This window comes from Gouania willdenowi, chromosome 22 (assembly GCF_900634775.1).
Source record: "Gouania willdenowi chromosome 22, fGouWil2.1, whole genome shotgun sequence".
Taxonomy (NCBI): Eukaryota; Metazoa; Chordata; class Actinopteri; order Blenniiformes; family Gobiesocidae; genus Gouania; species Gouania willdenowi.
Genome location: NC_041065.1, coordinates 10,962,115 through 10,976,776, shown reverse-complemented (window position 1 = coordinate 10,976,776; position 14,662 = coordinate 10,962,115). Strand labels below are relative to the sequence as shown.

Below are 14,662 nucleotides of genomic sequence, written 5' to 3'. Positions count from 1 at the left end.
AATGGATGTGTATAATGGGGCCATGCGCAAGCTGTTCAAAAAGTTTCAGGCCAAACAGACACCACACATACACGTACACACACACAACTTCTTTGATTTATTAGAGGGATGAACATTTATTTAGTATTTTTTAGCATTTTGTACTTGAAGGAAAGGTGAAATTTGTAATTATTGATATCGAGATCTATCGCAGTTACTAAACAGTATGATATACAGTACATTGTGATATATCGTATCGTGACATGCAAACGTGAATTGTGTGCACACCCATAGTTAAAATGAACTTCCACACTGGGATGTTTCATCGCTCTGAGGGTTCTCTTTGTATCTACGGGGTCAGGATTCTTTTGCATTTCATTATCCTATGTTAACATCCTTCAGTAATGTCTAATAAAAGCCTTTGCTCCTACGATGATCTGCAAGAACAGCAAAACCAAACCACGAGGGCGACACACTTCCTGTACAATATTGAGACGCAGCAGTAACGCCTTTATATGAGGTTTCCAGCATCCATTGCTGATAATTCTCACAAACACCATCAATCAGCTGCATAAAAATTCTTAACCTTAGGTGAACCTGACAGAAGAACATTTCTGTGCTAGTGTGAGTCCTCTCCTGCCTCCTCGCTCGTTTTTTCCACCCTCCACACCCCCCCTTTCTGTCCTTTTCCACTGAACGGCGATGGACTTTCTAAGCTCCGGGCTGGCCTCAAAGCGGTGGCAGCTGCAGCAGCAGCGAGAGTGTGTTGTTGGTGGGTTAGTGGGTGACTGTGGAGGATTGTCAGGGTCAGTGCGATGAGGGAAGGAGGAAGAGGAGGGGTGGGGTGGGGTGGTTACAGCATGTGGCTAATCCCGAGCAGAAGACAGGAGAGCCATTGTTTATCCAGTGATTTGAACGTGTGTATGGTTTAAAGGGTGGGGGTTGCTTTGAGTTCATCTGGATCTCCACAAGCCCACACCCAGAATGCAACAACAGCAGACACTCCTGTGCTCGGGAAGTAGTTTCCAAACATTGCACAAACATTGTATGCATGTATTGTATGTCTCCTCCCCCAGGATCCGACAGCTGGACCGCAGCCGAGAGACGTCAGTTCAACAAAGGCATCACTGCCTACAAGAAAGATTTCTTCATGGTTCAGAAGCAGGTATGGATGCACTGTCAGGAGAAACCAATGCAACCTCTTGACCTGTTGTTGTCATGTCTGTGTGTGGAGTAACCAGAACGTTCCCATCGAGCTGTGTTATCTTATCCTCCCACTGAAGGGGAGGAGGAGGAATTACTGTCACAGCCCTGTGGATTATTCAGGAAATGTGGAGTCACAATAATTTCACCTCTAATGTCTGTGTTCATTTTTTTTATGTCTGACAAACGCATTTGTTTCTGAGTAATTCTTTCTATTTTTAGCCTGACAAACAGTTATTTTTTTGTTTTGTTTGTTTTAGAAAAACACTTGATTACCAAAGCAAACTTCTACCAAGCACCAAATCTTCTTTTTGTTATTTGAAGCAACAATCCTGATCATGGTACCATGATCATTCTCACTTTAAAGGCTTGTAAGAATTTTTTTAATCCAAATGTATGGGTTTGGGTAAACCCAATTTTTAGCGAAAAATCACGATCAAATGCTTAATCTGGATCCGATCAGGATGAAACTCGATGGAGTAGTTAAGGAACCAACCTGATAAAAGTGATTCAAGTTTCATAAAGATCAGTCAAATACCTACAGAGATATTAATTATTTAAATTTCCCTAATGATGAGAGATGGTTTTTTGATTATTTTTTTTTTAAACTGATCCAGAAACAGTATATTAATCTAGATCCAAAATGTAATGGAATATTCTGTAGTGTAAGTCCACAAAGTACTTTTGACCTTATCCTGCTAACAGTCAAACAAACAAATATATAAATAAAAGTGCTCATGCAGCGCAGACTTGCAAAAACTCCCAATTTCGTTCTTAGCTGTTCCGATTTTTTGATATTTTTTATGACCTTGATCATGAACTTACCTTCAAAAACATTGAATGGTCTCATCTGTGCCCAAAAACCAATTAACAGGAAAAAAATTCAAGTGGATTTGTCAAAAATTGAGGACAGTGTCATGTACACAAACAGACACACATACAAACAAACATGATGACCAATATACTTTCGAAAATGTAAATATGACCTCCTTGGTGGAGTTAATAAAGAATATATAAACATGTAAAACATAAACAACAATAAAGTGTATATAAACATGTCACATTCATAAATATGGCTAGAAAACTGAAAACTTCTGGCACAACTAATGGTGACGAAAAAAACTGGCTGATAATATGATTGTATTATGTAATTAGCAGCTGGGTATTATCATCATGTGTGTGTGTGTGTGTGTGTGTGTGTGTGTGTGTGTGTGTGTGTGTGTGTGTGTGTGTGTGTGTGTGTGTGTGTGTGTGTGTGTGTGTGTGTGTGTGTGTGTGTGTGTGTGTGTGTGTGTGTGTGTGTGTGTGTGTGTGTGTGTGTGTGTGTTGTTCACAGGTTGGCACTAAGACGGTGGCCCAGTGTGTGGAGTTTTATTACACGTATAAGAAACACGTGAAGATCGGCCGTAACGGCACGTTAATCTACGGCGAGGCCGAGCCTTTAGAGAGTCGGACCACGGAGGAGGAGATGGACCATAAGGTGGGTTTACGGGATGATTTTGACTTCCAACAAATACAAACGTGTGATTGATCACAGCAAGCTGCTCAAAGCAGAGCAAACATGTTGCAGAAATATGAGACGGGACGCTTTTAACAATCAGAAACCATTAGATTACGCTGGGTTCTTGATTAGTGTTCATATCCAAATTATATTCCCAGTAGTGTGTGTTATCGTGTCTTTTAATCCTAAATGTAGACCAATGAAAAGCATTTTGTGCAGGATTTCCTAGGGCCCTATAACATCCGCATCGACGGAATCACGGGATCGACCATTGAAAACGGTTAAACGTGGAAATGGAGAGAATCGGCATGAATCGTCGTCACCGTGGGGCAAAGAAAGTTTTTTTTTTTTTTTTTTTTTTTTTTTATGGGGAAATGTTTGCGGGGAAAGCTTATTAGTAGCACCGCTCTCCCCCTCCTGTCCTGGCTGCATTAAACTCACAAACACCGTCTAAATGCAAATCATCGCGACTCCTAAATACAGAGCCACCAGTGCCCTTTTAATGTGGCTCCGTGATCTACTTTAATCATCTTCCCCTGCTCAGTGTTCGAACTGTTATGCCTGGCTAACGGAGAATAACTCAGTCCATGTTGTAATTTAGTTCTTTTTATTCCAGCCTTTTGTCCGTGCCTCATATGTACCCATTCACAGACCACAAGCTACCTCAAGTACAACCGTTTCAGTGGGAACTTCCGGTTTACAAAATTAAATTCCATTGGAGCAACGTTATTAGATTGTTAGATTCCAGCAACATCTCATTGGAGCTACAGAAGATCCATAGGACAAGTTGTTCTGTTGTTGTGGTAGAGATCATCAATGCTTGTAGAGTCTGAAACACCGTATATCAGGGGTTCTCAACTGGTCTCCCCCTGGGACCCACATTTTGTTTCCTCACAGGAGTTAAAAACCAATATTTTGTTTAAAAAAAAAGATTTTTTTTTTTTTTTTCAAAACTGAATTTAAAACATTTAAGTGGAAAACACGAGATTTGGGTAAAAAATAAAACAGATTTTATAGGGCCCTATTTTCCCTCCTGCAACCTAAAGCTTGTACATTTGGATCCTGCAGGGTTCTCAACGTCTGGAGCCCCGTCGGGAGGACGACAGCCGTAGGTGGGAGCACTCAGCCGACAGGAAACCAGACGTGTGCCCCCCCACGGTGACACAAACACTTCAGCCACCTGAAAACGTGAGTGTGAATGGAGGAACTCGACATGAAATAAAACCTCTTCAGCTGCTGTTTTATCTTGTCACAAAGTTGTACAAAAAGTATTGTCGTTCTTTTAAGTGAAATGCACATGTGCATTTAATCTCTAATAGTTTTTTTTTGTCGTTTGTCTCCACTGTAGTTTTCCAGTTCGACTGGTTCATTTAATTGGTGCATGACATTCAATTGTGTCGCTGTTTGCTGATGGTTGCTGCACTTAATGTGAAGCATAGCTAACTTTGCTAAGTCTTTCACACGCAAAAACCACAACGTTTTTAAGGACAGCGAAGCAAATTTTTTTCCATTTATAGATGTCTGGTGTTCAATAATTTGTTAATTATAATAATTAGTCATTGGACAAACTGAGCTGGTTTGTAATGTGTGTGCATCAGTGCTCTAAGTGCTGCTTTTCCACTAATGACCTGCTGTCTGTCTGTCATACAAATATGGGACAAAAACATGGGCGGTATATTTACACTCAACAAAAATATAAACACAACACTTTAGTTTTTGCTCCCATTTTTCATGAGTTAAAACACAAATCTATTTCTCTCAATTATTGTTGCAAGATGCTGATTGGACAGTATGATTATTGCACAGGTGTTCCTCAGGGTGGCCACAATACATTAAATAAAAATAATTATATATATTAAAGCATTTTGGAGAACCTTAACCTTTTTTGGTTACTTTTTTTGTCTTACCTTCATATACAGACCCTTTTCCAACAAATGAAAGTAAAGTGTGCCTTTCATCCTGGAATCAAAGTCCAAGGGTTTGGAGGAAGACGGGTGAGGAACAGAACATTGCACCCCAAATCATGAATGACTGTGGATATTTCACACTGGTCCTCAAGCAGCTTGGGTTCTGTTCCTCACCCGTCCTCCTCCAAACCCTTGGACTTTGATTCCTGAATGAAAGGCACACTTTACTTTCATCATAAAAGAGGACCACGGACCACTGGCCAACAGTCCTGTCCTTCTTCTCCTCTTTTTTTCCTGCAAAAACTAAGAAGTAAATGGTGATTTCTTCACAGTATTCTAATTTTTTTAAATCCTGTTTTTGTGGGTTTTATGAGCTGGAAGCTCAAATTATGTAAAAAAATAAACAAATAAATACTTGAAATCGTTTAAATTGTGGGCCCTGAATCTATAATCTGTGAAAGTTTAACTTTTTGAATGGAATTATGGAAATTAAACAACTTTTCTATTATATTCTAATTTTTTGGAAAGGGTCTATATATAAAAGTTTACAGTTTGGGATCATCATCTTGCTACATCGTTGACCATTTACCACTATTACATTTCGGGTTCAGCACTTTGTCACATTATTGACCAGTTATTACATTTCAGATTTTATTTTACTTTGTTCTCCTTTAACGAATTCAGTTCAAAATCTCCTTTTTCCCTTAACCTCTCCTTATGTTGTTGTTTTTTTCATTTTTCATCTAAATTTGGGGTCCCTCCAATGCCCTTGGCGCGACCCACAGTTCCCTCGTTGCTGTCTCCCATGTCATTTGTGAAGGTTTTTCCATGTTTTCTTTAGACGGGATGATACCAAAATGCTTGTACAGCACTTTGTGGTTTTTACCTGTGAAAAGCACTCTATAAATAAAGTTTACTTACTTACTATTGAATTTTTTTTTTTTTTACAACATTTTGGGTTTTGTTACCATTCGTGTCATTGTTATATATATCAGGCTCTAACAGGGCAGGAAATAGTGCCTGTATGCTGGGGTAAAGTAAAAAGTGCCCTACTAGCCCATTTAAAGCACTAGTGTGCATCACATATACAGTCACTCTTGGCAATGTTTTCTGCAGTTTTTAGCTAAAGCTCTGTTTTTTGCAGTCAGGGATGTAATCTTTTAATTTTGTGAATCAACTCTATGTATTTAGCTGACGCCCATAACCCACTGAGCGTCAGCCCAGTCTAAGCCGTCTCTGAGTGTTTGTTGATAATGCTTCAGTTGATCAAAATAGCACCATGAGTACTCTATTATGGTAGCTGTGATGTTGTCTTAGTTCATCTATGATGCGTTGGTGTCGGCTATAGAAAGCACTGCTTTATTCAGTCGTTCAGTGCAGTTTTTTTTTTTCTCTGTGTAAAGATTTCCTGATATTTTCAAGCCTTCATAAACACACAGTGTCTTGTAACTTTTCATTCCACGGCAACACAAAGATCAATTACGCATCTTCAAACGTGCACGTAAATGGAATGTTGGGCCTCGTGTCAGAGGAGGAAGAAGGAAAAGGGCTGATGCAATGACCTGAAGATGAATGAGCAGGAAAAGCCCACCATAGTGCAACATGCCGCCACATGCTGAGGCCTTGACACGCTTTGATCTTTCTTTGTGAACTTTGCGGTGCATTGGTTCTGCTGCCCCCTGCTGGGCTGTTAGGAGAGTGAACCCTGCTTCAGTTCACTGCTTATTGTGAAACTATAATGACTCGACATAAACTCTAGCCGTGTTTACTTGTGTTTCACTGACAGACGTGACAAGTTGTGTTTACACGAGTGTTTTCTTACACTCGTGCCCTCCTGTGTGGCAGCTGCAATGAATACATTATTACATAAATAGCTTTTTTTGTTTTGTTTTTTTCTCTGTGCAATAATAAAAACATCTATTAATACTAACCATGTGCAATAGGGCTATGTGCAATAATATTATCACTTTAACTAACTCTCAATGCAATATTATTATACAAAAGAAGAACATTTTTTAATATTAACCATGTGCAATAGGTCTATGTTAGGGTTGGGCGGTATGACCAAAAATGTATATCATGGTGTTTTTCAAAATTCTAACCTTTTCACGGTATATGTATTGTTTTTTTTCATGCATAATCAGGTGTTCACAGCATTTTCTACTGGTTGGGAGAGGAATTACTGCAGTAGATTGACTTAGGATGGTCTATTTTACTGTCATGATGAGTGAATATTGTAGAATAATTCCACACTAGTAGTAATACAAGTTTGCAACAGCAGCCCAATGGCTCTTTGCCGCACTAGCTGAGCTTTAGCATTAGCTTGATTTCTAGCTTTAAATGCTACATACTCAGTGGTGTGGTGGATTCTTATGGTGAATAAAGTAGCGTTATGTTTGCAGCTCCACCAGGACTTATTTCCGCGTTATAGGAATTACAAATTGCGATCCTTTTCTCTCTTTTTTTGTGTATTACAGCCGACATGCTAAGCTAACCGTGCCTTTGTGTCCGTGAGTGTTGTTCTCCTGTAGCAGAGGCATACGCACACAGGCACATGCTCACATGCAGCTTCAGAGCTTTTAATTGTGTCTTTCTTATCCATTTACACATATGATTTACACCGTAACTAACACCAGAGCGCTACTGTTTAACTTCCTATTTAGAAGTGCTACATTGAAAAGGATCCGGTCTGAAACGTAGCGCAGTATACCGTTCCGAAAGTTGTGTAATCAAATACACTGGTACGGCTGTATATTAAAAATTCATATCATAACGAAAATATATCCCAGTATTCGGTATGAACCCGTGTATCGCATAGCCCTAGTTTATGTGCAATGATGTTAGCACTTAACTACCCACTATCCGGGCTAAGGGCGAGGTGTCATTTCTTATTTGGGACAAAATATTAGCACGTTTGCACTAAAGCACTTTATCGTCTGCCTTATGCACTTTACAATGGTCACTTTATTTCTGGTCAGTCTTAAGCTAAATGTCGTTATATTTGAGCTATTGTATTTTATTGTACTGTCCATGCTGTCTGATTTTGGTGTTGTCTGGGTTTTTTAGTGTAATTTCTGTTGTACATAACATCAACGTGCCGGCAACTACAGATGGAAACTAGTCTGTAGCTACAATCTGGTATCATCATGTCCATTTATGTGCATTTGCCCTTGTCACAAATAAATAACACTATCCTACATGAAAGCTGCTCATAGAACATCTTTAACTTCCTTATTCTTCCTCCTAATGTTTGGTCTTTTATTGCAGGTGCAGCCAGGGACTGTGCTGATCATGAAAAGCCTGGAGGATCTTGGAAGGGATCAGTCGCTGTCCCGGGTCATCCATGCGCCCCCTGTCAACTCCAAACCGCGCTGCGATCCCAACGCGCGCAAAACGAGCCCCTCCACGGGGAACAAAGGTTCAGCGGTTCAGGAGGGAGAGTTCCCCTGCAAGAAATGTGGCAGGTCAGTGGTTGGAAAAGTCCCATCAGTCACGGCTGTTGCTGTGAAGATGTTTCTATGGCTGTGTTTACTCATGCAAACCTGGCAGCTGCACCAGGTGGACGTGACGCTAAGTAGAAAACACGCAAAAGTCTTCTGGAAGTTTGGAACACGCAGCACATTCTGATTCCTGTAGCAACTCGGCCTGTGGCAACACTAATATTACCGCCCGTATCCTAGCAACCCAAACACAGAGTTGACCAAGACTTTGCACATCTCATCTGTGACATGACAGGAAAAACTCTTTAGCATGCGCAGCGTGTCCTCGTTACACACGATCCACCCGAGCCCAGTGCTGAGAGATCCACGCGGTGGTTTAGAGCTAATGAAGCTTCTGCTGCAGACCCACTGCTGGGCCCTTATCTCACATTTGTGCTGTAATAGGCTAATCTCTGCTGGGGACGTGGAGAACAGGTTGCCTTGACTTTCACATGAGCTCGTATCACCCTTAAAGCTAAGTTAAGGGTTTTTATAGTGGTTTTTATGTTAGGATGTGATGTTTTTAGTTACTTTTAAGAAGGCATTTAAATCTGTGTGTTTGTGATGTTTTTGGCATTATGCCTGCAGATGAACTCGCGAGGGGTATCGTATCGGAAGTGAAAAAGTTGCATCGGGACACCCCTAGAACTAGCACGTCTGTTGTTTTTCTTAATGTTTGACCTTTAAAAGTGCTCAAGACGGTTTTTTCATAAGATAAAGACATAGTGTAGGCCTCATAGATCAATAAATCAACGATCATTTGCTCCAGAAAAAGACTCAAAAGTTTGTTTTGATCTCCACCGTAAACACTCAGTCAGATTTTTTTGCCTATTGGCTGATGAGGGTGCCCTTCAGACAACTCGGCCAATCAGAACGGAATTTTCCGTGTTTCAACTGATAAGTTTCCTTTACTACATGAAGTCACCACGTCTACATATCAGTCAATTTACAGCTTTTTATGGTCACTTTTTACTGGAACCAGACCGATACACCGCTTTGTCCGCTCTTACCGTGAACTAAGGGTGGACTGGCGTACAGGGACACTGGGGATTTCCCCGGTGGGCCGCTGGGCTGGTTGGTCGGGCCATGAGAAAGAGAAAAAGAAAGAGGGAATAAACATACCTGTCAAGTATCTCGTTTTACCCCTCTTTCCCGCCATCTTAGTATTTTCTCATAAATGTTCTGTATTTTAATGTAACAGTAATTAAAAGATAAATACATAAAAACATTCCTCTGCCTCTCTAAACTGAATGCTGTCACTAATCTCGTGAGAACTGACACTTGAAATGGCCTGGGTGGCATTTCTCGCGAGATTAGTGGCGACAGCGGCAACAAACCGAAAACAACTCAGAAGAGTTGTGAATGTTCCGGTGAAAAAAAAAAACAAAGAAGTTGTGTAAATACAGTGGAAAGAGCAGCAGGATGTGACACAGATGCACATTCTGTAAGATTAGTAACTGGGAATTTAGCGTCTACCACAGGAACCACCTGAGTCAGCAGAAAAAAATCAGCCAATCACAAGCGCCGCAAAAAAACACTCCTTGTGTTAAAAGATGTAAAGTCTGCAACAAATGTGTTTAATAAGTCATTAGAACCACATGAGTGAGCATGAGAAAATAAAAGAAAATACTGTATGTAATCAAATAAAATGTTAATGTCTAACTTAAAGACAAGCAACGTGAAATTAACAGTAAATATGTAAAGTGTTGACTTGTATATAAAATAACCACATGTGCTTCATATACACATTTATGTTTTTATTTAGGCTGTTTTATAATTGAGGAATTAGGGCTGGGCGATATATCAAGATTCGAGATGTATCGAGTTTTCTATTTTGGCGATAAAGAAAACTACACTATCGCATATATCGATATATATTGTATTTTGTATAAAAATACCTGTTTTAGGAGTCACTGCTTTTACTTCTCAGAACAACATGTAAAGCTAAATTAGATGGATAAATGAATGTATTCTAACCCAGATCTCCCTCATAACAAGCTACACTACAGAACTCACTCACACATGCTGTCCCTTATAGGAGAAAAAGCCAAAAGTGGCACATATTGTGCAGCTGTTTGTTAATAAATGAGCCTGTGTAGCATTTTGCATTTGCTGATTTAACCCAGAATTATCTTTCTGGTCAGACTTCATTTGAAATAAAATGATCAAGATTTATATCATATATCATCATTTTGAAAAAAAATATTGAGATATAAGTTTTGGTCCATATTGCCCAGCCCTAATAGGAATGTTCACAGCATTTCAATGTTAATAAAGGTCGACCTACCAGATTCTAATCACATCATTGTATTTAATAAGTGGGTGTTTTAGATTTATTGTACACCTATATTAAAATATAAAGGATAGTGGAGCTTGGTTGGGGTGGTGGGTTAGCTAAATGTTATTATATCAATGATCTGTTTGCATTAAAATCACTACATGCTGTAAAATCACTTTACTGCTATAATTATATTACTGTAGGCTACTTAAGGGTTCAAGTTAATGATTAATATATAATTATGGTCAAAAGCTACTTCAAATGCAATTGTTTTTAATCAAGGGATATGAATGTCATGTTGCTGGTTGGCTGGCTCCCCACACCGCGCACGAAGTGGGCCCGTCTGTCAATGACTCAAGGGCCTCTTGTCATGTATTGTTCAATGAACACAAGCAATAAATCAATCTGTTTCATAATAAACAATTTGATATTTATTTAAACTTATAATAAATGTAAAATATACATTTTAAAGCACAGATTACAACAATAAAGCAAGCAAATCTGTGGCTTTTACCTTTTCAACATATCTCACTAACTTCACGTTTCAGTGAACATGTGGTGGACTGTACTTCTTAAACACACTGAACTTAACAGGACAAGAAAAATAAAAATAAATTGCAGCCTTTGCGATTGGAAAATTGTGTTTTATGATATCGCGATAATTTCACAAATGCAATTAATCGTTGAGCCCTAATTAACACCTATATTTTCATTAATTAGGAAGCCTAATAAGGAAACCAATAGATAGGAAAGAAATGAGATGATATTTGTTTTTAGTGTATTTTACAGCTGATTTAAGACCAGTTATCATAAGAGATGCTAACATAAGAGGAAGGTTCATTTTTATTAGGTTCTTTATTTCAGGCTCAGTAATGTAGACCAATTGTAATTAAACTTTAGTAATTGAGAACGTAATAGTAATTGACTTTCTGTGGATAAAAAATAATTGTAATGTAATTGTAATTGGGAAAAATGCTGGTTACTATAATCACAATTGAACATGAGTAATTAAAAACATAATTGTAACTGAAAATGTAATGGACCAAACCCTCAACAACCAGTGCTTTTGATCACATCAGAGTGTACGACGTGGTCGGTGAGAATAACCTCTGTGTTCTATTAACAATCATTGGTGTCTGTTCCTCAGGATCTTCCCCAAAGTGAAGAGCCGCAGCGCCCACATGAAGAGCCACGCGGAGCAGGAGAAAAAGGCAGCGGCGCTGAGACAGAAGGAGGCTGAGGAGCGAGCGGCGGCAAAGGCCGCGGCCGACGCCGCCATCCTGGCGGCTCGGCATCAGAACGGGCGGCGCCAGGCGGGTGGAGACAGCACCAACGACGACTCGTCGGACGGAGAGAACGAGGACGACGAGGACTGGCAGTGATGGCGGCGCAGCTTCGGTTATGTTTAGGGGAACGAGGGTTTGAGGTGCTCGGGTCGTTCAGGGAAAGACCAGCTCTCGAGTTCTCGTTTAAACTGTGGGGTGAAACATTTTGGAAACAGAGTAAATTTATCCCCGTACTGCATGCACAGGCTGTATAATCACCAAGTTTATCATTGTACCAGTTGTTAGTTACTGTATATTCATTCCTGGTTATTGTTTTTCTGGGTTTAATAGGGTTTATACATATTGTTTTATCATTGTGCATAGTTCCTGTTGTGAACATACACGTAGGCTACATCTGAATAAGATAACCTTTTAAATAATAATAATAAAAATAAAGCCCAATAAATCTCTGGAAAACAATAACCAGTAATAAATATTTGCTCTAATAACTGGTATAATGATAAATTTGGTGATATTACAGCCTGTGAATGCAGTACGGGGATAAATTGACTCTGTTTCTGGGTTTTAGTATCTCCAGAAACTGTGAATGCTGAGCGACCGTGTGCTCGCACAACTCCCTTTACTCTGCTTGTAAAGCTTTCCAGGAGGTACCTCTGAGTCACAGGGCTCGGTCCCATCAAAGATCAAAGCCATCATGCTGCTGTCCTCCCGCTGCACTTTGACCCTGAAACCATCTTTTTTCTAAACATTTTCCGCTTGCTTTGGCTGATCCATCATCTGATGAATCCTCGAAGCTGGACTGAACTCATCCCAGACGGGACGGCCCTGCTGTTAGCTTCCCCCGCTCCAGGATGGACAGGTGGACGTTAGCTGTAGTGCTAGCGGATGCTGATCCACCACCCAAAGCTGCCAAAAGCTCCTCAGATGCATGACGTGCACCAAATGACTGTTAGTTTGGCTTTCGTTCTGTGAACCCGCCTTCGTCTTTTTTTACAGCTCCAACGTCGGTTCCTCACTGTTGATGCCTTGGATGTTTTCATGCTTTCTATCTGAAAAATGACAATCAATTTTACACTGTTAGTGTGTTTTGTTTTTTGTTTTTATTTGAATATACACACACATACACACACTCGCAGGTAAATGTTACGTTTTCTTTCTCTTTTCCTGCCTGACTAGTTATGTATGGTATTTGTTGTTGTTTTTTGTGAATATGTCCATGATTATAATATTATTGGTATATTGTTAATTATTATTATTATTCTAATAATATTCTGGTTTTCAATGATGATTTTCCTGTTTTGTCCAGAGCATTTTCTTAATTTAAACACCAAACAAATGCTACTTTCTGCCTGTTTATAACTGTGAGGGGTTTCTGGAAGCTACAAATGAAGAAGAAGAAGAAGAGGCAGGAATTTTATGTGCAATACAACAAGTGGACCCCCATGTCCTGACCCCTCCCCCCCTCCCCCCCTCCCTCCTTCACTGTCACACTTCTAATAACTGGCTGAGGTGATCAAAAGAGACACAAAATAAAGCCTGAAGACACAAATCTGTTGAGTTGAGCCACTTTTAAGATACACATACAAGTTACAAGCAGAGATTATATTAAAATTCACATATTATAATTGATTAAAAACAATATTCATTTCAGTTTTGGTAAAAACGGATGTTTTCTGTGGTATTATCCATCAAACTACCATCATGTTTGATTGCACAGGTGCATACTCTTTAAATGACATCAATGTTGACATTGCACATAATGCCGATATTTAGGGGAAAAGGTTATTGTATTGACCTGAATGGGCATTAAGAGAAACATATTTTTCTTAAAAGTTTATTAATAATAGTTAATTTTTAGTGGATTTGCACCAAAGTCTAGGTTTTAACCAGCAAAAAAATCCATAGTAATTTTCCATTCATTGCATCATAGTACTTTGCATTATGAAGTGCTTCCTTGTGCTTCTGTTTGCTTTGATGTTTAAAAGTCATAATTAGAATCAAAGGAATAAATCCCTTCACCGACTATGAGGATTCACAGCCGACCAACGTTTAGTTTCTGCTGTTGATCTGATTTTATTGCCGCATCTCTATGCTAAGCCCTTTGACCCAGTGCCAGCCTCTGTTGCTATGGCAACAAATGGGTTAAAGGGTTATTTTTCCCCCTAAAGGACGAGCCACACAGTGAGAGGAGAGGAAACGGCTCTGATTACCGCAAGCTGATCCCATGTCTATGCACAGACTGTGTATGTGTGTGTGTGTGTGAATGTGTGTTTAGGTCAAATGATAAGACTGTTTCTCTGTGGAGGAAAGCAGCTGTGTGGACTGTTGATATCCTTTGTAATGTTATTTATACTTTGTTTTTATTTTGGCTAATCTGGAGGATGTTGTTTTCCAGGGAAATGTTGTCGTCCCACTTTTTAAAGATGAAAGTTTTCAGGTTGTTTTACCGCAAAAAAAAAAATGGATGAAATCCAGGCCACGCGTACGTTGCTATAAACTTTCCTACTGTCATCCTGTTGGTTAAGGGAATTTTAAGGGTAGATCTAATGATACAAATATATGAAAGGAATTCTATGTTGGCGTACTTTCTATGCTTTTTTTCTAATGAGGTTCACAGGAATCTAGAGAGGAATCTCGAATGCTTTTTACCAGTGTAACTTATTTGTTTGAGTGGATTTCTACCACTGACGTTTTAGTAATGATTTATGATGCACTGTATATTAAAGTTATTACACATTCAAGCTGTGGAGCCTTTGTTTTTGAAATCTCAGAGGTGAACGCCAGAGGGTGCTGTTTATCCACCTGCATGTCTAACATAAAGTCCCACCAGATGGGGGCGCTACAGGCTAACAATACCTTTCTTTTTCAAACTTTTTTGAGCCATTTTCACACCATCGCCAACCAAAAATTTTGTTTTTTTTAAATGAATGTTATATATTACCAATCTTCCTATCAAACCTTTTTTTTTAATAGGAATCAAATAAAAACCAAAAATTGATTTTAATAAACAGCAACGAAATCTATTATGA

At 39.3% G+C, this 14,662-nt stretch overlaps 1 protein-coding gene across 1 annotated transcript in view; it reads left to right on the top strand.

The window, feature by feature from the left end:
• Nucleotides 1-14,378, top strand: part of mideasb (mitotic deacetylase associated SANT domain protein b) — a 41,544-nt gene extending 27,166 nt beyond the window's left edge. Inside the window, exons 9-13 of the mRNA XM_028437522.1 lie at nucleotides 1,056-1,144; nucleotides 2,519-2,662; nucleotides 3,752-3,871; nucleotides 7,858-8,054; nucleotides 11,495-14,378. Of these exons, the coding sequence (XP_028293323.1) occupies nucleotides 1,056-1,144; nucleotides 2,519-2,662; nucleotides 3,752-3,871; nucleotides 7,858-8,054; nucleotides 11,495-11,729 (785 nt within the window). The 3' untranslated portion in view covers nucleotides 11,730-14,378. The remainder of the gene's footprint in view (nucleotides 1-1,055; nucleotides 1,145-2,518; nucleotides 2,663-3,751; nucleotides 3,872-7,857; nucleotides 8,055-11,494) is intronic.
• Nucleotides 14,379-14,662: the final 284 nt, after the last annotated feature.